General features: G+C 39.2%; 1 protein-coding gene across 3 annotated transcripts in view; it reads left to right on the forward strand.

The window, feature by feature from the left end:
* Pcsk5 (proprotein convertase subtilisin/kexin type 5) overlaps window positions 1-25,236 on the forward strand; it is a 448,718-nt gene that overhangs the window by 24,617 nt on the left and 398,865 nt on the right. For all 3 annotated transcript variants that reach the window (XM_015492940.2, XM_048806923.1, XM_015492941.2), the window contains exon 2: window positions 16,972-17,076. In XM_015492940.2, coding sequence (XP_015348426.1) covers window positions 16,972-17,076 — 105 coding nt within the window. The remainder of the gene's footprint in view (window positions 1-16,971; window positions 17,077-25,236) is intronic.

Consider the following 25,236-nt stretch of genomic DNA (forward strand, 5'->3'; position numbering starts at 1 on the left):
AAAGGTTTTTTTTTTTTTTTTTTTGTACTATTGATTGAACCCAGGTGCTTTGCTAGCCTCCCATGTCATTGGGATTACAGGCTTTCATCGCCACTCTGGGCTAAGGTTGTAAAATTTTTAAAAATTTAAAAATTTGGGAGCAAGTGAATGTAGAGGTGATTGGCACCCTACCTTGGTGATATTAATTCTCTCTAACCTGATGTTCAGATTTTGTGTTTTTGAGCATGTATCCACCAAAGACCCAGGTACCACCTGGGAACTAGCTAGCCTCAAGTAAAATACCCATCTCTAGGTAATTCAAAGAGTAGAGCATTAACTTGTGCAGAATTAGGAATTTATGGTGCTTGGATATCATGGGCAGATGTAGTGTCAATAAACCAGATTTCAAGGGGAGACTGATTATTACAAATAATGCCTTGTGCTTCAAGAATTCTTGTTGAGTCTAATAAATATAGAATTTTTCTCCTAAGATACTTGTTGAGATACCAAAACATTTTACTTGAAAAAGGAAAGTATGTGCTGATCTTTATGGTATGAGGGATTTATTGGCAATTTAGAAATCATTATTGATCTCTCTATATGAGAAGTCGAAGCTATGAAGATATGGTCAACGAGAAGCAGAATATGGCAGCACCTAATGGTTATGGGAAGACAAACTTTTAACTTTTCATGGTTATAATAAGTGATAATCCTTATCACTTGTGAATTTTTAGCTTCAAAACTTTACTCATGTGCCTAAGAGTGAACTGAGTTTTCATCAAGATGGTCTGTTATAGATAACTACACTCAGTACTGAAAAAACTTTTAATGTTTTTAATTATCTCCTAAAGTTGAGCTTGGATAAAAATCTTCTTGAAATCTAATTTCATTTTGAACATATATTGGGCTTCTAGCATCATAAAACAGAAATGAATACAGATCGAATGGGCAGAAGCAGGGTACATTTGATTACGCAGGTAAGGAGAGACAGTGATGAGCTTGCAACCTTTTTGAATGTTGTTCCACCTGTCACTTGTGGTGGCCACTTAGTCATCTCTTGAACTGAGTTGACTGAGCAGGGAGAAGACCAGATGCTGATCAGGTGTGGTAGGCTGATAACTGGGCGCTTCTGCCAAACTCGTAGGTAATGCCAATGTGTATGGTGCTGTGCTTCCCTTCCTAGGGACACTCTTAGAGAATCACTGATTTATAGACCTTTACTTGTTTTTAAAGACAATTACATTAGATGGATGTTTTACACCTCCTAGCTCTGAGCCATTTATGCCTTCTCATCTTTGTTTCAAAATTGCCAGCCATTTCTTTCAGAGCTTATAGTAGTTCCAAATGACTCCATCATGTAGCATAAACAGTTGTATTTTGTGGTGACTAAGATGGTCATGTTAGTGGAAAGCAGTGCTTTACTAAGAAATGCTGAAATTCTTTATTCATTTCATAAAAGGAAAGCTTCACATATTGTGGATGATTCTCAAGGTAGTATTTGCACTGGGTAGTTCCAAGTGCTGAAGTGGCTGCTATGGCTTTAGGGAAGCTCTTTAATTGAATAAAACCAATCTGATAAAATATTGAAACTAAACAAACAACTTCTTAATTTTTTGCTGCCTCATTTGCATCACCTTTGTAAAAATCTCCCTTGATGACTGGGATTTTTTCCTAAGGACTTTTTCTTCTTTAAATCGGGTTTATTGAAGTATCATTTGCATATAGTACAATTTACTGCATAATTTGATAAGTTTCAACAAATGCCTATAGCCTTGTAACCACCAGTATGATGAAGATATGTAAAAGTTCCGTAGCCTTCAAAAATTCCCTAGTGCTGTTTTTTAATCGGCCTCTTGCCTCACCCCCTTCCTCTGGCAACTACTAATCTGCCTTTTGGTCTATCTTGCCTCTTCTTGAATGTCTTTCTGATGAGAGATATATATTATTTTCACCCACAGTTTCTGACTCATAATTCCCTCTCCAGCACAGACTGTAGAAATTAGAATTTCTTTTCTTCAAGCAGATCATAGAAACTCTAATATTTCTCCACTTTTCTGTCTCGGAACTGGCCATCAAGAAATTCTCTGACCTATTCTGTCTGATAGTAGATCATAAGACTCCCATTTCGAAAGAGGTCTTGCCCTATACCTGGGGGGAAGGAATGTTTGCACAGAGAGGCCAAGAAGAATCTGAACATCTGGGTCACATATCACTTCTAGGATTTCTGGTTTTCCCCACTCAGTCTATTAGCATTAGATCATATGCTTTTCATATAATCACATATCTGTCCCATGGCACAATAATTCTCACACAATGAAATTTCCATAAAACCCCCAAAGGACAGAGAGTTTTCAGAGGGCTGAATATGTGAAGGGTAGTGTTCCCAGAGAGGGCATAGCCCTCCAAGGGGCTTTCCTATATCTTGACCTATACATCTTTCATTCTTATCCTTTAAAATAACACTAATAAACGGAAGTAAATATTCCCTGAGTTCTGTGAGTTGCTGTAGCAAATTAATCAAACTTAAGGAGGGGCTTGTGGGAACCCTGATTCATAGCTGGCAAATCCTGGTCAGAAGCACTGGTAAATCAATCTGGGGCTTGCGATTGGCCTATGAAGCGGGAGGAGGAACAGTCTTGGGGACTGAACCTTTAACCTGTGGGATCATACACTATCTCTAGGTATTGGTGTCAGAATTGAACTGAATTAGGGGGGCACCCAGCTGGTGTCTGCTACAGAACTGGTCGCTTACTTACTGGTGGGGAGAAATCCCCACACATTTTGTGGTCACAGAAGTCTTCGGTGTAGATTGTTGTGAGAGCAGAGGAAAATGATTTTTTTTTTTTAATCAGTCATAGAAACAGAATAATATGTCATGTAGCCTTATGAGTCTGATTTCTTTCCCTTGTTATAATGCATTTGAGATTTATCCCAGATTAACCAGTCACTAGTGAGCTCCTCTTTATTGATGAGTACCATCCTGTTGTATGGGTATACAATTAGCTTATTTATTCAGCCTTGGTAGGGCACTGAAGTAGTTGTTTCCCATTTTTGGTAACTGTGACTGAAGCCACTATAACATTCATGTGTAGTTTTTTGCGTGAATATATGTTTTCATTTTTCTCTGGGAAAATAAGGAGTTGGATTTCTGGGTCTTATAATAATAAATGAATATTTAATTTTGTAAGAAACTGCCAAATGGTTTTCTAGGTGTTCCCAACAACAGTGTGTGTGTTCCACTCACCACACAGCCTTATCATCATTTGGTATTGCCTCTTATTTTGACTATTCTAATAGGTGTATATTTCTGACATCTTGAACTAATACAATGGCTACGGTGGCTGAGCCCCAGGCAAGAGGATCCCAAGTTGAAGGCCAGCCTCAGCAACTCAGTGAGGCCCTCAGCAACTTAGTGAGAGCCTTTCTCAAAATAAAAAGGACTGGGTATGTGACTCAGCAGTGAAAGGTAAAAGCCCCTCTGTGTTCAATCTCCAGTGCCAAAATTTTTTTTTAAAGAAGACATTAGTTTAATTAGTTTTAAAATCAAATTAGGACTAGGGATGTACTTAGTAGTTGGATGCTTGCTAGCATACAGAAGATCCTGGGTTCAATCCCCAGAACAACATAATAAAATGAAAAAAATAAATAAATATGTAAAAAAAGAAAATTAATTAGTGATTTTTATTAAACTTATTAATTAAGTAGATAGGAATATTTGAATGGATATCACAGAATTCAGAGTAAATTGTATTTGTTCAGCAGGAGATGGCTGAATTAGAACGGTGGTTCTCTACTTCACCTGCATAGAATCACTTAGAAAGCTTTTTGAAAGAAAACACAGATGCCCTGGCTTTAACTCAGACCCTTAAGCCAGAATCTCTGGGTAGGTATGTAGAATGGGATAACGGGGAGTCCTGGCATTAGTATTTTAAAAAAAATCCCCATATAATTATAGTGCATAGCCAGGGTTGAGAATAAGTAGACCTAAAGAGAAAATGTAGGGCTTTAGGAGCTAGTTCTAGCAATATTTCCATCTATCAAAATATGACTATTTTCTGTTGGTTTCCATAGATGATGTGGAAATGCTTCAAGTTCCTAGGATGATCATTAATGAAAAAAGTGCAGAGCCACATGTAGGCCAGGTGTAGGCCAGGTGTAGGCCAAGTTCTCTAGGTCTGTACGGGCTCTGCCCCCCCCGCCCCCACCCGTTTGCATGCATGCACACATGCACCTTACAAGCAGGGGAAATAACTTAAATCCTAAGCAATAATTTCTTTTAGTTTCTCCAGAAATTACTTACAGATGGGTTTTTTAGAAACTTAAGAATAGCTGACTACAAATAGCAGTGATAAATGTTTTTATCTGAGGAATATAGTACAAGGCTTATTTTATTTTTAAGGACACACGTATTCATCTTGGATGAAACTGGAATGAAGAAAATAAAAAAGCTGACATCATTTCAAGGTCATTCTTAGATAACTATTACAAACATATTGTAAGGTGAATGTTAAAGCAAGTCCTTCCATGTAGTGTACAAATGTGAACATTTCTTAGAGAACACTTGGGGGAAGTATTCTGATTTGGTAGAGAAGGCATGAATTTCAAACTTGTAGTTGATACAGTGGGGTTGATAGGACCAAGTCAGAGTATTATCTCTACATTAGCAGGGACTGTTTTGTTCTCTTGAACTGCAGTGTCTTTGGAATGGTGCTTGGCACATAATACACACCCGGTAAATAAACGAGTGTCTAGACAGGCTATAAAAGCATAGAGTAGAATATAGAAAATGAAATTCAACATTTAACAGAAATGTAAATTTCTGTCATTTACATTTAAGGATTAAAAATACAGATTGGAGGGGAACCAAATTTTCAAGGGTTTCTGATGATTCTTTAGTTCATTCTGCTAAAAATATTTCAATTTTAAGCCATTTTATCAGACCTGCATTGCCAAGGGAGACCATGGTTTCATGGACTCTGTCCTGACTCTGTGATACCGGGGTTGAGATGTGTTATATTCTAGGCTCTGAGGTTTCTGGGGAGATCTTACAGATGGTTGGCTTCTTTAGGGGAGGCAACCTGCAAAAGATTTGTTGCATGAGGATAGATGGAGAAGTTTGGGTGTTCAGCCAGGAACAGGGAAGAGCCAGTAGGGAAACCTTGGCTGCCTGGCATGTTGCAGAGGGATGGTGCAATCCTGCAGGCTTCAACTAGGAGCAGTGAGTAGATTTAGGCTAATTATTGGAAAGAACCTTCTAACAAATGGGCTGCCGCAGAAAATGCAGTGCTCTGTGACAATGAGGAATGGATCTGGCTTCCAGTTGGGAAAAGTCACTAAGGTCTTTTTCTACGCTGAAATTCTGGGATTTTCTTTGAGGCAGATCACATGGCCCTTGTGAAAGGTGGGGCTGACAGTAGGTTTCTCACTTGAACCTGGGAAAATTTGGTGCTGACCCTTTTGCTGTGTCTTAGATTTCCTTGGTGAAATTGTGTTTCTCCTTTGCTCAGGATTAGTAGCCAAGACATTTTTATTGCCTACTTTTAATAGGAACTTTTAGAACTTAGGTTCTCCTACACTTTTTTTTTTCGGTCAGGTGGCTTTAGAGTAAAAGGATGAAGGCTTACATTGGTGAGGGCAGGGAGGAGGGATGGAATGGGGTGGGGATAACCCTGAGAGTGTGCGTGGGTGGAAACACATGTAACTCTACACAGCCATTTGAATACATTTTAAATAAAATCAAAATGTTGTGACTAGAAAATGGTTCGACTTTTAAAGTTGGACTGACCTGATTTCAAATCCTGGCTTGGATCTTTCCTTTTTTTTTAAAATTAATTAATTTATTTTAATTAGGTGTATATGATAGCAGAATGCATTTTGATTCATTGTACACAGTTGCAGCACAACTTTTCATTTCTCTGGTTGTACATGATGTAGCATCCCACCATATGTGCAGACATACATGTACCTGGGGTAATAATGTCCATCTCATTCCACCATCTTTCCTGCCCCCATACTCCCGCCCCTCCATTCCCTCTGGATCTTTCCTTTCTTGATGTACTGTCTCTTCATTTTCAGCTCAGTTATCTTGTCTACAAAATTAGAATAATTCTCTTCCTCTGCAAGGTTTTTGGAAGATTAGACATAATGTGGGGAAAGCATGCTGTAAGTTTTTATTAGTAGTAGTATTAATTATACATTAGGTTTGAATGAACAAATCGCTTAGTAGCTCTCTCTTTTTTTTTCTGAGAAAATTTGCTTCATTTTGGACTTTGGATTGTTTTGAGGATTAAATAAGATCATACTAACAAAATTCTTAGCAGAGTACCTGGCCAATATTAAACACTATATTATATTGATGTAGCTATTTGGAAAATGATACTGAACACTCGAGTGCTGAAAATTTATGAAGAATAAAAAGGACCAAATACAAATAGTCTCTCCAGTTTCATTCCCTTTGCTTCTTATAGGTGTCTAGAGAGGTACTAGTTTCTACCTTGTTTTAGGTTCTTATGGTTGCTAATGAATTACCACAAATTTAGTGACTAAAAATATAATGTAAATTTATATAAATATATAAACTTCTTAACATGCAGTTCTGGAGACCAGAAGTCCCGATCTAAAATTGAGGTGTCAGCAGGGGTATGTTCCTTCTGGAGACTCCAGAGGAGACTTCGTTTCCTGTTGTTGCTTCCCAAGGCCTTCTTCATTCCTTGGTTTATGGTCCCTTCCAACATCTTCAAAGCAGTAGCATAATTTTCTCATATCTCTCTCTTTCTTCTTTGTATCTGCCTCTTTCTCTCTGATCTCCACTTCTGTCATCCCATCTCCTTCTCTAACTGCTGCTTTCTCTTTCCTTTGTAAGGACCCTTAAGTTCCCCCTCAATAGTCCAGTATAATCTCCATCCCAAGATTCTCAGTCACTCTGCTTCACTTAAGCCATATAAGGCAACGTATCCACAGGTTGTGGGGATAAGGATGTAGATGTTTTTGGGGAGCCATCATTTAGCCCATCATCTACCTGCACATTATAGAGATTATACAGCTGAAACCATTGAGATTCATCTTTCCTTGAGCGTTTCTGGTTTTTAAAAAAGACTTGCTGGAATTATTTTACTCTGAATTGAAGCACTCAAGTGCTATTCTCTGAAGAGCTCCAATATTGAAACTAAACCTGAAGGAATTTAGGACAAAAAAAAAATCACAAGAATTTTCTAAATCATTGATTTGAAACTGATGTCTAAAAAGATATTGTGTCATTGCATGGCATTCCATGGGTCTGTACAAGTGCGCCTGTGAACCTTGGTGCCAGGATATTGTGCTTGTTTAACTTAGAACACCCCTTGAACCTTGAAGATACCTTCTTTCCAACACTGACACTAATGCCAGTTTCCTGGGGACCATGGTAGAGCTGGGCATGGAAGCCAGGTTTCTTGTCCCCACAGACTATAGGGAGGAGTTCTCCCTTGCTCTTGGAGGTACTTGGCAACACTTTCTTTTCCCATCTGCTGAAAGGAGATAGAACTATCACTAGAAAACATCCCCCTTTTATGGAACTTTTAGAAATATGCTTTTTAAAGATAATAACTAACATATCAGGATAGATGTGGTTTTCAGTCTTCCTTAGACATTTTTTAAATTTTCAGCATATTTTAGGGTAGTTTAAGAGGTTGTGCTCTGGAATTAGAGGGCCAGCGTCAGATGTGGCTTCCCCTTATAACTGGCCCTAGAAAAGTTCTTAAACCTCATAAGCTTCTGCTTTTTTGTGGGTAAAGTGGGGATGGTGACACCTGCTGCATACTGCCATGAGGCTGCAGGGCCGTGGTGCCTGCCGCTTGCTGTGTACTCCAGAAACATTAGCCGTTCACCAGCTTTCTGCATTTTCTCGCCTCCTGATAGAATATTTTAAAATTAATTCTACAGCCTTGTTATCAATATCACTTTTGTTCAGTGATTAACTATGTCAAAAAAAAAAAAAAAACAAGGAGACTAAAAAACATAAAGGCAGAGTTTAGCGATTATGTAGTCGTTAGTGATAGAGTCTTAATTTTCCACATGTCTACATGTGGTGTTTCATTTATTCACTTGCCACTTATTTAGCATAAAGCATATGTTATGTGTCAGTGGTCTATGCAAAATGAGCTATGAAAGCATGAAAAATAAACCTTCCCTCAGGTGTAGAGACATGACCACTGTTGCTTTTTGAGTTCTTCCAGGTCAGGGGTCGTGTTATGGTTTGGATATGAGGTGTTTCCCCAAAAGCTCTCGTGTTAACACAGGGATATTCAGAGGTAAAATGATTAGATTATGAGAGCTAATCAGCCATCCTGGTTTGAGCGGACTGACTGGGTAGTGACTGTGGGCGGGAGGGGCATGGCTGGAGGAGGTGGGTCACGGGGGTTCATCTTCCTGGCCCCTTTCCCCTCTCTCTGCTTCTTGGCTGCCATGAGATGAGCAGCTTTCCTCCACCAGGCCCTCCCACTATCGTGTTCTGCCTCATCTGGGACCCAGAACAATGGAACTGGCCCACCATGGACTAAATCTCTGGAATGATGGGCCCAAAATGAACTTTTCCTCCTCTAAGTTGTCTTTGTCAGGTATTTTGGTCACAGCAACCAAAAGCTGACTAACATAGGCCACTTGTTCACTTTTGAATTTGGTAGTTATTGGGTGTGGCTGGCACTGTTAGTAAGAGCGAAGGATAATGCAGCAGTGAATAAAACAAACACCCTCCCCTTATGGAGGGAACATTCTAGTGCAGGAAGAAAAACAATAAAGGAGACCAAAAGAATGTGTGATGTGGTAGGTGATGATCCATGTTATGGAGCTAAATAAATGAGGGCGTTGGGTGTGCCGGAAGGTTTATCATTTTTAACTGGATGGTCAGGGAAGACTTCCTAAGAAGGTAGCATTTGAGCAAACACCTGAAAGCAGTGAGGAAGTGAGTCATAGAGGTTTCTGGAGGAGAATTCCATGCAAAGCAAAGCAGATGCAAAGGCCCTGAGGTTGAGAGTTTTCTTGATGATCTACTTCTCCCTGATTCTTCTTTGAGAGTTATGGAGTCTGGAGCACAGAAGGAAAATCATTACAATTATTTTTTAACATTCTCACATTTGATTCTTCCTCTTCTCAGAGAAGATGGGAAGAAGATGGGAAGAAACGAAAGCTGGATGACAGCTTCCAGTTCCGGGCAACTGACTTCTTCCATTTTTCAGTTTCCAAGTCATTCTCTGGGATAGAGGAGATAGCCAGAAATCAGAAGAGGGCAATTTATAATTTTTTAAAATATTATTAAAGTGTAATTTACATTTCCCAAATGCAGCCATTTCTGTATAAGTTGGACAAATGTTGACAAATATATATATCCAGTGATGACCTAATAAATATGTAACTTACTCTTCAGGGAAAAGAAAGCCCCAGTGTGTAGCCTTTGCCAGTGTTTTTTTGTGAAGTAAATTCTTCCATCATTGTTGATGTCAAGTCATCAATCTGATGTCACTGAGATGGTTTTGGGAAAAGATGTGGGTGGATCAGTTGGCTTGTGCAGAGTGTAAGAAGCTGGTCCCAACGCACCTCTGCCCTTACCATGATGAAAATATTATCACAGTCAAGATAAAAGGCATGTACAGCACATTTCTCCAGGTCTCTCCCAGTCAGTCCTCCTCCCAGGCTTTTGCTGGTCTGTTTCCTATTACTGCAAATGAGGTTTATCTATTCTAAAATTTCATATGAATAGAATCATACAGAATGTACTCTTTTGTGTCAGCATTATATTCTGAAATGCATTCGTGTTATTGCATATATCAGTAGTTTGTTGCTTTTTTGAATTTCTTTTTTGCAATGTTGGGGATTAAACCCAGGGCCTTAGGCATGCTATTCAAGTGCTGTACCACTGAGTTCTCAGCTCCTGATTCTTTTGATTGCTTTTTATTGTTGGGTAGCATTCTTCTATATGGATATGCCAAATTTATCCATTTACTCACTGGTAGATATTTGCATTGTTTCTAGTTTGAGTCTAGTTTCTTTCATATTTTTATTGGTGTATTATAATTATACATAATGTTGGGGTTCATTGTTACATATTCATTGTTACATATTTGTACTGGCACACTATTTAAGAAAGGTGTTGTGAATAAGGAACAAGGTTCCTTGTTTTGTTAGTAAATATATTTTCATTTCTGTGTTGCAGATACCTAGAAATGGAATGTATAGGTCATGAGCAGGATATGTTTTACAAGAAATTGCCAAATGGTTTTCCACGGACCTTGAACTATTTTACACTCTCCCTAGCAACGTGTGTGAATTCTGATGCTCCACGATTTCATGAAAACTTGGCATTGTCACTCTTTTTAATTTAGCATTCTAGTGTGTGTGCAGTGTTGCTATGATTTTTATTTCGAATTGAGCATCTTTTCATATACTTCTTGGCCATGTGCATATCTTATTTTGTGAAATGTCTGCTCAAATTTTTACCCCCTCCCCCCTTTTTTTGGGTGGTTGTTCATTTGTTTGTACAATGGAGGGCAAATAACTTTTCAAGTGCAGAATTTGGAGATATCTGTAAATTGGAGAGGGCAGGAGAAAAAACAAGTCAGACAAGCAGCCTGGGAGAACTGAGAAGTTTACCAAACAGTGTGACTTCAGCTTTGTAAATGGGTGACTGGCTATCTTGTTTTGCTGTGGACTGTCCCAGTTTCAACACTGGAAAGTCCTGTATTCCAGGAAACCTGTCAGGCCTGCGCAAACCCTCTGTAGGGTGAGGTTTGGTCATTCTACAGAACTATGTAGAAGGAAGATGCAAACTATATGCAGGAAGACATTCATTATACTGGTGAAATTAGTGATGAATGACCACTGGAAAGCCTTACAGCTCTTCATGAGGACAAAGCCAGGGTGAGAGGTGGGTCCCAGGTCTCTCTGCTCTAGAGTCAGTAGCTCCCTGGTGATACGAGAATTTAGGGAGATTGGGAATATTGTCTTTTGCTGCTGGGGAAAAAAATACACAAAAAACTCCAATGACTTTTATTTTTTTTTTTAACTAGAAGCACTATAGACACATCCATTTGGCTTAATTTATAATTTGCTGATCAAATGCAGTTGCCTTGAGAGGGCTAAGACATTGAGCCTTCAGTCATTTACACCTTAATTTAATTTAGTTTATGTAAGCCTTTCCCAGGAATATACTTTGGTTTGAAAGAGGGTACTACTAGGAAAATTCTGGATTCAAAGGTGAGGAGCTACCTAGTTAGGAAGAAAAATCACCCAAACTTGACAGAATTAGGAATGAAATGTGAAATTCATCGACTCATGCTGTGTAGAGTTGTGTTGCCAGGCAGAATAGAGTGTCTGTGTGTGATTGTACAGAAGAGGAGCTTAAGAGGCTGAGAGAGGGGAAATTGTTCTCTTTTTTCTTTATGTAGTGTTAAGGAAAAGGTTGGGCTTTGATCTATCTGCTATTGATTTTTTTTTCTTCATATACTCACATTGTTCCTGATTTATTTATAAAATGTCCCTGTGTTAGTTATATATTGTTCCTTGTTTTAGCCCTTGTTGCTATTGCATAACATAAACACAGTCATCTTTTGTTTTACATTACCCCAGAGGAACTAGATGGAATGCCTGCTTATAGATGATATTGCTGCTCTGTTTTCATACACTGTCTTTCTTTTTAATAACTCCCAACATGTTATGACATTTTTCTTCTTAATGTTTATTAAATGCCCTCAGCATGCTCAGTGCTATTGAAAGAATAAAAAAGACAATTCTTGCCAATGATAGATGAGAGATATAAGTATGCTTTTAAAAGTGTGTGTATATGTATGTAGACATATATATATACATATATATGAATATAAGTAATTTTTTTTGCCTGAAAGATGATTAATTACTTTGTTTGGATGAGGCAAAATAATTGGACTAATGCATATTATTTCTTTGATGTTGTTTTGCAAGCAAAACAGAAAAAGCATAGTGATGTTTCAGCCCACAGCTTTCAGAACCATAGCTCTGGCAGAGTGGCACTTCACTTAATTGAACCATTTTTGCTAAAATTAGCCTTAATTTGGTAGTTCTAGAGATTTCGAACCACATATGGCTCAACTATATGTGATGTTAGTAATTCCAGGATTCTGATTTTTAGATCCTTCATTCGTCAGTCTTTTCTGAGATCCCATTGTGTGTCGAGTCACGTACTGGGAGCTGGGGATAAAATGTTGAGCACAGCAGATGTGTCCCAGGTTCAGTGGAGTGTGCAGGCAGGTGGGGTGAAGACAGGAGCAGTGCTGTACTGATCAGGGTGTGTGTACCTGTGACTTCATGACGTGATCTAGTGAATGAAGCTGACTCCTCTGGGGAGTTTTGGGAGACTTCCCACTAGGGGTGAGACATAAAGGAAGGGGAAGAGGATAGAGGTAGAGGGGTAAGTAAGCATGACACAGTCAGGGAACTAAAGATAGACCAGCAGGCCTGGATCCAGAGAATGCGAAGAATCCAAATTTGAGGTGAGGCTGCAGAGAGAGGCCTGGCCATATCCTACAGGCTCTGTAGTCAGAGTAGGATATTGGTCTTTGTTTAATGAATTAAGTAAAACATATTGAGTACTTTCTGGCATAGTGTACATTTTTAGTATGATATTATTATTCTGATTTACTTTTTGAAACTACATTATGGAGTAGTATTAAATGTTAACTAATAATTTTGTTATTGTCCTGGGGATTGAACCCAGGGCCTCATGCATGCTAGGCAAGCACTTTACTGCTGAGCTGTACCCTCCCCCTTAACTAATACTATTTAAGAGCAAAGGGAAGCACAGAAGGATTTTAGGAAGAGGTATGACATATAACCCTATAGCTAGATTTGCATTTTGTAAACATCATTCTAGCTACTATATAGAAAACAGATTTGAGAGAGGAGAGTGGTGCAAGTACTTATGAGAAGATCAAAGGAAACTCTTGTCTTTTAACAGGACATCAGAGTTGACAGGGTGAGTCATTCATCAGCCTTTGGCTCATTTGTGCCTTCGGCCCATGGCTCAGAGGTACATAACTGAGATCTCTTTGTTATGCAAGATTATGTAAAATGTATAGCTACTTTTTAAGTTCCAGCCTACCCAGTTTTGGATCGTCAGGGAAAACTACTATAGAGAACTGCATTTGCTAGTTGGGCTAATTTGAAAGACATTAGACTAATAGCTTGTAGAATTAATCATGAAGGTGAAGCTTCCAGAAATGTTCTTCAGAGCCATTCTGGACCTTCATGAGAATGGCCATTTCTGCCTTAGTCAGAAAGCTGAGGAATGAGGAAGCTACTTTATGTTGCCACTGTAGCTCTTTAATAGTTACTTAGCAGCTTATCAAAAAATATGTTATGCTAAAGGATGCCCAGATGGCTAGACTTCAGCCACCACTACCTCTAAACACATAAATGCCCCTAAGGGAATGTCTTTTGGTGCTCAACTTCTTTGAGTGTCTGACTGACACAGCCTGAGCTGTGTCCAGGCCTGAGCTGCAGGAAATTTAACATTTCATCTGTGCAGTGCAGGAAGAGTCTCCAGAAGGGCATTGAACTGTGTCATTTGAGTCCATCCACAGGATCCATCACAAAACTAAGTTCACCCTGATGCTAGTGGACATTCTCCAAAGATTCATATTTTACCACCTCACAATCAAGCCTGGCTGTATATTTAGGTACTCCCAGAGACTTGGTAGCCTTCTTCATCAGATTAGAGCTAATGCTATTTTATCTTCCAGGGATTTGGGGGATTAAGGTAAATGGAGCATGTAGATGAGCAAAAAGATGCCTGACACAGATAGGCATTTATAAAATGGGATGTGACCCAATAAATGAATACTGTTTCACAACTTTATAAAGGAAACAGAATCCCTAAGAGATGGGGATAAAGTAGAACTTACTGTTACAGAGATTGGATGAACTGAGTACATGGGGTCCTTGTGTGTGTGCTATTTTATTTTTTTCACTTTTAGTTAGATTTTATAATTAAAAAAAGACTCTAATATATGCACATAAGGTACCTATCCTTACAACTATAAACATACATAACATAGATTTTTTTCCTTTTTCTCTCTTCAACAATTTGGTCATATCGTACACATGTTTTGCACTTTTGTAATTTATCTTTTTACTCATGATGAACTTAAAGGTCAGTCTATTTTCTATATTTCATATAGAATTAATGACCTATCTTATCCATGGCAGCTGATTGTCTGCCTTCTTTTGCTTTCCAAAGTCTGTTGTGACATCCATCCCTGAATGTCAGTGACTGTCTTTGCAGAATACAACTTGGGAAGTGGAAAGATTGAGTCAAAGGTCAGATGCAGTTTATAATTTTACTGATATCATCAAATGTCTCTTCAGATGGCCCACGTTACGCTTTTTACTAATCCTGAATAAATTACATTTGTTGCCTACATGTTCTACAACCGTGTTTTATCAACCCTTTTGATTTTTGCTAATGATATTGGAAGGTGAGACTTATATGGGCCAAGAGGAAATGTCCCCAAGGGTTAGAGGTTAGGGATTAATTAGAAGGAAGATAAGAGGTTAGTGAAAGTAGGATTTAGATATAAATTTAGAAGGGAAATAAATAATCTCCCAACAGTTACTAAGAGCTAGGTGCTGACTTGCCCTGGCAGTTCACACGTTGCTTTCAGTCCTCATGAACCACATTAACCCAAACATTATTCCCCATTTTACTCTGATGCTCAGTCTCTGTCTACTTTGCCTCCTGTGTTCTTCCCAGTTTACCATTGAGGACAGCAACACCTAGAGAGGAAATGATTTGTCCAAAGGCCCAGATGAACTTGAGTCAGGACAAAATTTCCATTTTCTAACCCCTGAATTACTTTGGAACTGTTCTGCACCACTGAGAGCTCAAAGGATCTTTAGATTCCTTCAGGATGTGTGTGTTTCACCCACAGCATTGAGTTTAATAATTGAGTTGAGTTCAACCATTTCCTATAATCAATGGGGTTCTATTACAGTTGAGTAGCCATGATCTTAAGCGCATGGGCATTTTTGACCTTGGTGATGGTTAGTTCTAAGCTTCTTCTTCTGTGTTCTTTTCTACCAGAACTACTCTATTTACCCAAGGAATACTTGACAAAAGCTACATGAGTTGAAAACTCTTAAGCTTTGGGGGGTTCTAAGGTTTTCTTGTAAAAGATCTGTAGCCACTCCTGAGTTTTACCCTTTGTCCTCTGGAATCTCAAAGCTGGCCAGTAAAATTATCCTCAAACACTCCTGGAGGCTAGGCTGGCCTCGGTGCCCTCCTTCCTCCTCATTTTCTGCTGCTGCCTCAGAGTCCAGGATCACAGAGGTTAGAGGATTCAGCTGGGGTTGCCCTGCCCTCGCCTCCCTCTTGTTTTCAGAGTCCAGAATTCCTTCTTATAGATCAGGCTATTTCCACTTGAGTCAGAAATGTGAGGATTCCGATTTTCTTTCAGATTTTACTGGTGACACAACATTCACTTACAGCACTAAGTTCCAGTGATGGTTCCTAAATGGTACAAAAATTGGGTGGGATGATGGTTGAGAATGTGACAAAAAGAAGGGAATTAGAAATAAATCTTGTATCTGCAAAGAATTAACCAGGGCCAATGACTTTTTTGGGGAGGTGGGGGTGGGGGGGTACCAGGGATTAATCAGGGGGACTTGACCACTGAGCCACATCCCCAGCCCTATTTTGTATTTTATTTAGAGACAGGGTCTCACTGAGTTACTTCGCACCTCACTTTTGCTGAGGCTGGCTTTAAACTTGAGATCCTCCTGTCTCAGCCTCCTGAGCCGCGGGGATTATAGGCATGCGCCACTGGGCCAGGCGGGCCAATAACTTTTTTGTGTCAACTGAAGAAGCCCAATGTTGTATTGTATCAATTGGAATTTATCCTGATGATGGTAATTTTTCTAGGGTGGAGCCACGAGTGTTCTGGGTAATTAGACATTTACTGTATTTACTGTGTTGTCCCAACACAAGTACAATGTCAATATCACAGAATAGAATAGAGCACTACAGAGGTCTTAGAAATCAACTAGCCCCATGTATAATGTTATAGAAAAGGAAACAGGCTTAGTAAAGCATATGCTATTTAGCTCTAGAGACTTGAGCTTAAGCTTGAAGCAAGCTCTCCTTCCTTTATGATGTGATTCAATATTCATTCTGTGATCCACATTTTCTATAATCTTCTGAGAGAATATGGTTGTTTGAGATTTTGTTCATTTGTTTTTTTTCAAAGTGGACTGAGACTTATTTTCAAAACTATCCTAAAGAGACCTGTTTTTAACTTAACCAAAGGGGCACATAAACAAGACAACGGAAGTATTCATGAATAAGTTAAAGTGGATTTGACTGTTTAACAGAGAAAACTGAACTGATAGGTAGGATATGTGATTTTTATTTCATTTTAGAAATTGCCATTCCACTTTTAGTTTTGCAATAAATGAATAAGGGCTATGCATTTATACTGTCTACTGAAGTCGGGGAAACTAAGTAGTGTTATCTTTGTGAATGATCAACTGCTTACAGCGTGTTTCAAATTAACTATATAAATAATCTAACAAGGTCCTTCATTGTGCATTTCTTAGAGCAAACAAAATGCAATGTGTTTTTATAACCAGATAGCTATTTGATTTTTTTCCTCCCGTCTTTCCCACATTTGGATATAGATTGATATAGAATTACTTAAAATGCTGCATATAAATTAAACATTAAGAAGGAGCTATGGAGAGGCTAAGCTGCCCATTATAGTCTTTAGTTCCACAGTCACTGCCTCAAGGACACTCCATTTCATATCATATGTCCTCCTTTTGAAAAGTGATCACCAAGGTTCAAGTAACATTTAAGCACAGCGGGCACCTGCATAATTTATAGACCTCTTTTTGTTTTGTGTTCTTATTTTAATGAAAAACAGGGAAGCAGAAGACTGTTTTAAACTTTTAACATCTTTCTTTTGTGCTTTCCCTCCCACCTTGCCTTTGCAGATTGGGGCCCTGAAGGACTACTACCACTTCTACCATAGCAGGACGATTAAAAGGTCAGTTCTCTCGAGCAGAGGAACTCACAGTTTCATTTCAATGGAACCAAAGGTAAGAAGAACCAGAGGGTGGGGACCAAGAAGCTAAGCTTATGCATTTTTCATTGGTGATAACATACTGGTAGCTGATGACTAGTATGAGGCTCAGATTTCTAAAACTGTCACACTATCCTTTGGTCCAGTGTCCCTACTTCCTCTTCTGATGAAAATAGGCAATGTCTTGATTTTTGACTGATGAACCAGTATCATCCCAGTGCAGAGCAGCCCGGGGGTAGCCACAGGCATGCATCTGTCATGGAGAAATGAGAGTGGGCAGGGAGTTGGGAAGATGGATTGACTGAGAATGATGGAAGTAAGAATACCATGCTATCAACCTATTACATATAGTTCAGAGGTTCTGTGGGCTCCACTGAAGGAAGGATTTCTTCTAGAACTCTTAAATCAGACCTTGGGATTCACCATGAGTCCTTGTGACTTTATCTGGTTTATAGCCCAGGATAAGACTCTGTCTGGGACAGGAGAGACGCTTGAACCCAAGAGAGGTAGAGGATGACTCTTGGCTTTTGTGGGTTCACCTGGTAACTTTTAGGTTGGGCAGACAATATCCATTCCTGGGAGGAGCCTAGAGGGAAGTATGACCTGCGTACATTTTCCCATGAGCAAGTTGGGGCAGCTTTGTCAGGAGAAATGGGAAGCTGGGAGGTATAAGGGAGAAACTGATTGCAGAAGCTGACTCCAGGGTTGAGCTAAATATCTGTCCTTATTAATTAAATTGGATGAAGAACTGAGTTATACTGGAAAACAAATTGACCTCTCAGTCATGTCAAGTAAAGAAGAAGAGGGAGAAGCTGTGCAACTATTCCCAGTTCCTCTAAGGGCTCCTGGCACATTATTTACTGATTAGGGTATTTTGCCTCCCTCTCTACCCCCTGCCCCATTATGCTTTGGATTTGCCCTAAGTGCATCTTTTTATATAAATTGGTGAACAGGTCTCTACCAACAAGCATAGCAGTCTCAGCTAAAGAGACTTTGAAAATTGTATTCCTTATTAAAGCAAAGAGGCTCCTATTTGAATTAATATGCAAATCAGGTTTGAAATGTGGAGTCCTGCCCTTTGTTATGTGCCATGGTTTACTTTAATTTTTCTCTGGAATATTATGGCACAGTGTTCATGATTATGAAATTGTATCTTGGTGGTGAGTAAAAGCACATTTGTTTAAGTTCACAATTTTCTGTGAGTTATAGGAACATTTCCTAAAACTTACACTTAAGTGACCTATAGATTGTATTTTTTTTTCCTTCATCTCTATTCTGAAGTTAATTTCTCTGGAAAGTTAATCTGTTTGAACAATCTTGAATTAGCTACATTTTTGAAGCAATGCAATATTTTTTTCATCTCTTAAACAGACTGTCTTGAACTTTGATAATTAAAATGATTTCAATTTCAGATCCCATGTGCAGAGTCAATGTGAATTTGAAAAAACTAAGTACTAGTTGGTCTGGGAAGTAAGAACAGAATGTAATGAGACATTGTTTTCATGATGAAAGATTTACCGAATAAGGAGCTATTTCAATTCTTACTGTTATATTGGGCATCTTGGTTTTCATTTCTTCTTATCTGAGTACATGAAATAGTTTATGCATGATCCAACAGAGACCTTGCATTCTGGGACACATAGTACCTGGAACATTACACCCTTTCTCCCTCAGTCCAGAGGAACTGGGCCATTTTAGGCCAACACAATGGTACGTGCTCCATTCCCTTTTCCCCTAAGTGAAATGAATACTGGAGAGTAGGGCTATATCTCACTCTCCCTTCAGATGTCTTCTACCTGTCCTTACACCTAGCCATTTAACACAGGAGGGCCACAATTCCACCTGCTTTGCAGATGCAGTGCCACCAATGGGGGCTTGTCCATGTTTTCTTTCCATTTTTTTCCAGTTACTTCTTGTAGTCCATTGAGCCCCTAGTCTGCCCAGTCATTCCTATGGTCAGCATCTGCCAGGCCCTGTGCTAGGCTCTGGGGGTTTGGAGGCATCATGGTTCTCTAAGGGAGCTTGCTGTCAGTGTCTCCCATAATATCCTTCAGGGAAACTCAAGAATTTGCAGTGCTTCTTAGTGTTGGGCATGGATGGAACAGAGAAGATGGGGGTGTCTACATTTCTCCTTCTTCTCGAGCTTCTTCCTTCAAAAGTTTAGGCCCACCTGGCTTGTTCTTTTTTTTTTTTCTTTTCTCTTTGAATAATACCTTCTTATTTATAATGATGTTGCCAAAAATTGTTAGGAAGAATTCCTATATACTCTTCTCAGATTACTTGATCAGTTTTTCTTTCTTTACTCTATTTACACACATGTATAAATGTGTATGTATATTTTCTGAAAATTTGGAAACCAATGATAGATATGATGTTCCTTCAACTCTAAATATTTTATTGTGTATACATTAAAAACAAGGACATTTTGTTCTATAATGGTATATACAATAATTAAAATCTGGATATTAACATTGGTTCAGTATTATTCTTTAATCTGTGGTTTTGGTTCACCTTTTCAACAATTTTTCTTGGATTACATTTATTTGTTCTGTTTCCCAAGTCCTTTTTACTCTATCATACTTCCTTCAGTCAGCCAACCTGCCTGCCTTCCTTCCCCCTTTAACCACCTAGAAAATTTTTGAAAACTATAAGTCAGGTTTTTTTATAGAATATATTTCAAATTGGGCTCATCTGTTTCCTCATGATTAGACTCAAGTTTGGTAAGAACATTTTTTTACAAGAATACCGAAGAAGCATGTGTTTTTCTCAGTACTTTAGATCGGAAGGCACAAGATATTGATTTGTTTCATTATTGAAGGCGATAACATTAATCACATGGTTGGATGGTGTCTGCAGGCTTCTCTACATTAAAATCACTATTTTCCCCTTCATAATTAAAAAATGTTTTGTGGGGAGATACTTTGAAACTCTGTGCGTTGGTCTGCCTTCTGTTGCTATAATGATGTACCTGAGGCTGGGTATTAGTAAAGAAAAGAGATTTATTTAACTGGCACTTTTTCAGGCAGAAAGTCTGCACAGTGTGGTACCAGCTCTGGTGAAGGTCCTTCTAAGCTATGTCACTTCTTGGCCAATGGGATCATGGTAGGAGTGTGTGTGTGAAGGAGATATCACATGCCAAGACAGGAAGCCAGACACCAGGGCAGTCTTCCTGTTTTATAACAATCTCTTTTGTGGGAACTCACAGTGGTGTCCAGTTTAAAAAAAAAAAAAAAAAAAAAAAAAAAACTACCTTGGGGAGGGTGGGTGTGTAGCTCTGTGGTAGAGTGTTTGCCTCATGTGCGTGAGGCACTGGGTTCAATCCTCAGCACCACATAAAAATAAATAAATAAAATAAAGATATTGTGTCCATCTACAACTAAAAAAAAAAAAAATTAAAAAAACCTACCTTAATCCCTTCAGAAGATAGCACCTGCAATGACACAATGATCTTCCAGTAGCCCCACCTCTTAAAGGTCCCCTTTACTCTTGACATTGCTACACTGAGGACCAAGCTTATAATACCTGAACTCCCAGGGACAAACCATTTTTAATCCATAGAACTACATAAATTTCCATGAACCTATTTTACATTCCTCATTCCAAATTAACCTCACTGAGAGTAGATAGCAAGTGTTGCTGTGGCTGCTTTCTTGGGCAGATCTCCTTTTCTTTAATCTTGGGTATTGGTATGGTGGGTGATTTGTGTGCCAGAAAGGAGGCACATCAGTAGGTTTGGACCATGTGAAATGGCATCATGGAAAACACTAGTGATGTGAATTTGAAGTTACTTCTACCTTCTCAAGACAGGGGAAGCAGATGAGTGAACTGCAGGGTATATGTCCTACTAAAAAGATCCATGGCTTCTTTTTTTGCTTCCGTGAATTGCATGGCTAGTTTTCCCCTTTGCTTTTGTTTTTAGAGAGTTCCAAACAAGGAAATACAAAAGTTAGCTGTGTTGTCAGAACAACACTCCTGATGCTAGAGAAAATGCTGTGGTGAGTTGGGGCATAAGAGCCCAGAGAACAAGAATAGCCGTAATGTCAGTATTATGTTATGATTAACGTTTTGAATGACAGAGATTCACAGATTTCAAAGACAGCAGCAATAGGGCAATAATAACATGGTTTTGCAGAAAGTATCGGTACATTGTCAGCAGCCAAACCAGTAAGTTTTCCATCCTTCTTCATCATCTTTCTTTTGGATTGATCAACCTTTTCCCAAGAGGCCAACACTAAGTTTCAGAAACAATAGTCTGAGTTCACTTTCTCAAATCCTCTTATTAGTCTTTTCCTAAATCTTTGCCAGCTATAGATATTTTGGTCAAGGAGGGGATTAACTGCAGGACAATGTTTTGTAGAAGCTCTTTATATGCTTTTCAGATGCTCAGGCAAACATTGGGTCAGAGGGTATGCAAGGGAGGTGATTTTTCCTTTCACTTTATTCTCCTTACAAGAAGCAGAAAACTAAAATTCTACATTCTTTATTAGAGTAGGGCATATGCAGCTTTGTGAAAAGAAATACAAACTGCCATTAAGTTGGGCACCCATGTCCTATTTCTCTGTGGTTAATAATGTAAACTCAGCTTCTCCAGCTAGGGATAGGCTCCTTTTCCAGCTTCCTTCTTCCTAGGCCAGCTTGCCTCATCAAATGAGCATGCATAGCTGTGTGTATTACTTGTGAAAAAGCTGCTCCTGTAACATAGACTCCTTAGATGGTCTCATCTGTCCCCTAGCCACTGCTGGCTTAGCCTCCATCATTTTTCTGAAAGGAATTTTTTCAGATCTTTTTGAGAAAAAAAAAACAAAAAAACTTTTCAAATCTGTTGTGAACATGTCCAATGACAGGGAGTTCACTACCAGACGGTGTCTTCATTACAACTTTTACACCAGCTATAAAATGCTAACAAATCCGTGAGTTGGCATTTATGAGTCTATGAAAATCCACCAGAATGCTTATTCTTCAGGAAGAAGCATTTCACCTATAGGTTGGAAAGCTGTGATGCACTTAGGGTGACAAGATGGCCAGCAGAGTAGTAGAGATGTGAAAAACTTTGTGAGTGCAGAGTTCAGTATGTTCTCCACCTCCTTTCTTTTCTTTTTTTCCAGCTTTCCCAGATGTCTAGGACAAGTAGAAACCAGAGGGTCTTTGGACCCTCAAATATGTTTCTGTATTTGAAGAAATTTAACTTGCTAATTATAATCTGCTTGCCTATAACTTCTACCCATTGGATCTATTTTTGCCTTCCAGAATTACATAAAATGGTAAATCAACTTCTGTACAATCTCTCTCTCCTTTTTTTTTTTTGCACCGGCGATTGAACCCAGGGATACTTAATGACTGAGCCACATCCCCAGCCCTTTTAATTTTTTACTTTGAGAGAGAATCTTGTCAATTTGCTGAGGGCCTTGCTAAGTTGCTGAGGCTGGCTTTGGAACTGGTGATCCTCCTGCCTCCGCCTGTAGAGCTTTTGGGGACATAGTTATGTGCCGCCATGCCTGGCCACAGTAACTCTTTAAATATTTGAAGCCCTCTGCTTTTTCTCGTGGAGAAGAAATTGTCCCTTGGTAAGTGTGGCTCAGAATTAAGTTCAAGGTTTTATCTTGCAGACATGCTGCCCGTTTGCAACATTTGTATGTAAGTCATTTCCTCTGAAGAAAACTGAGCATTCAAGCATGACCAAGGGTCTGGGAAAAGGACAGGAAGGAGAAATGAAGTGATTTGAGGTCATTAGCAAGAGCAGATGAAAGAGACATGAAAGAAGAAAGGTAAATTGAAGTTCCTTACTAATCCAAGTTGGTGCCTATCATGCCAGGCTTCGACTTTCACTTGCCTGGAGTTTCTCTTTTTTGTCTTAAAAGTGAAATAGATGTGATGGAATCAGTGGAGGAGCAACTCCCTGTGAATCACAGAAAAGTTATACAAATCCAGTTCTTACCAGTCAAGTGCCATTTCCCTATGGATTCCCTTTATAATCTAGAATTAGACCCATGGAATCCACCAGCACATTAGTTATCTCTTTTCTTAGACACAAACTCCTGGTGAATATAGAGTATGTAAATGTGCTGTTCACATAGATTGATCTACTAGAGTAAATTGGGAAGTAAAGAAACCTTATTTAGGTAGAAGTATGTAGTTAGAAGCACCTGAGGGCAGCCTTTCCTGGCTCACATGCATAAATTGCAGCCACGCCTCTTTGTAAATAATATTCCATTTGTTTTGGTGCAGCTTTAACGTTAGTTTCATCCCAAGTTCAAGTGCATCCAGTGCAGGCCACTGCTGTGTTTCTTCTCCCCTAGTCCCACTCCGTCCACCTGGAACTGCTGTGTGTTTTCTTTGGCTGGTTAATGTCCTGCTCTTTGGTTTTAAATGTGACAATGACTTAATGGTTTGACTTTTTTTGTGTGTGTGAAGTTCAGTTTTATAAGTGTAATGTAACATTCCTGGATTTGTGCTCATCCAGCTGTGTGAGGTAATCTGGGATGTGTTGAAGTCCATTGCTTTGCCCTTGTGCTTCCACACAATGAGGGGTGGCTGTGCTCTCTGGGACAGATACCCCAGGCTTCCTGTTGTTGTTTAAGATACATCATAACTAGGATCATTTCATATTTTCCTTGTCCTTGCACCAGTGAATGAAAGTAATTAGCAAATATCTTGAGTATGTTTTTGTAGTTGGTGTAGCCTTGGTTCTGATGTTGAGCTGAGCCCACCATGGATGTGATGGTCAGGAAGCATTTTGAGGTCCTCTCTTGTTCCAAGCTATCTTTTATACTGCTTTAAAAAAAAAAAGATCAACTGTGAAATACTACAATTCTAATAAATCCAGTCTTTTTTTTTTTTTTTCTTCCAGTACCAGGATTAAACCCAAAGTTTCTCTACCACTGAGCTATAACCTCAGCCCTTTTTATTTTTTTATTTTGGGACAAGATCTCATTAAGTTGTTGAAGTTGGCTTCAAATTTGTGATCCTTATGCCTCAGCCTCCCAAGTCACTGCGATTACAGAAGTATGCCACACCTGGTCTGTCTTTGATTTTTTTCATAGCATTTATGAATCTTTGAAAATCCTACCAGAATGCTCTTTCTTCAGGAAGAAGCATTTCAGCTATGGATTTGCAAGCTGTGATGCATTTAGAGTGCCAACATGGCTGGTAGAGTAGGAGAGATGGAGGAGAGTTCATTGTGCAGGGTTCATTGTGTTCTCCAGCTCCCTTCCTTTCTGTCTTGTTTCTAGCTTTCCCAGATGTCTGGGACGGTCAGACACTAGAGGGTCAGATTGTACACTGCTGGGGTAGCTGATGGGAAAGTTTAGATCACAGCCCAAGCCCAAATTTCTGGTAGACAAGAATGAATTTTAAAAAAGAAAATTCTCATTTACTCTGGCAAAGCTGCTAAATCTTTATTAGAGGCAATTTGGCAATGCTTCATTTGAAAGGTCATAAACCCACATGCTTACAGGGATAGTGCAGGTGACAAGAATGAGGGAGAAGGTCATGGAACACAGTGAAGGGCTGCTCTTGCTGCACGTAAGGAGAAGCTGCTGCTCAGCTGCAGCCCAGTGTCCTCAGGTTGGACAACTGGCTCAGTGCTGCCGGTTGAAAAGAACCTGCAAGTCTCAATTTTTATATAACATTCCCCATGTTAAATGTTGGAAGCAAATTCATGTGTACCAAAGAAAAACATTGGAGGGTATCCGACTTTGTGATCCCCTGGGTTGGCTGTGTTGGAAGAAAAAAGAGGAAAGTATGAAAGAGGGGTCTTAGCACTCTTTATTGTGCCTTGGTCTGACATCTCTTAAAGCAGTTCAAAACCTCAGGTATCTGTCCGAGGTATCTGGACACAAGGTTTTAGTTCTGTCAACTGTGCTTCACCGGTGGGGCCCAAACGTGATTTCTCTTCTGTGTCTTCATCTCCAGTTTGAAGTCTGAGTTTCTTTTAGGCATGAACATAACAGGCTCAGGTCTTTCAAGGCTACTTGGGGTGAAGAGCTCATTCTTGTTTCTCTTGAGATTTACTTAGTTTCCTACTGACACCTACTATTGCCCCAGAGAAAGTTTTAATAGACTTGTTGAAGAAAAATAGATAAGTCAAAGAAGAAAACAAGTGGAAAATAAAAGTTGTGGTCATACAAATAGGGTGAAGGGTAGAAGGAGGGAGGTAGATTATGGATTTTACATAACC

Source organism: Marmota marmota, unplaced genomic scaffold (genome assembly GCF_001458135.2).
Source record: "Marmota marmota marmota unplaced genomic scaffold, marMar, whole genome shotgun sequence".
NCBI lineage: Eukaryota > Metazoa > Chordata > Mammalia > Rodentia > Sciuridae > Marmota > Marmota marmota.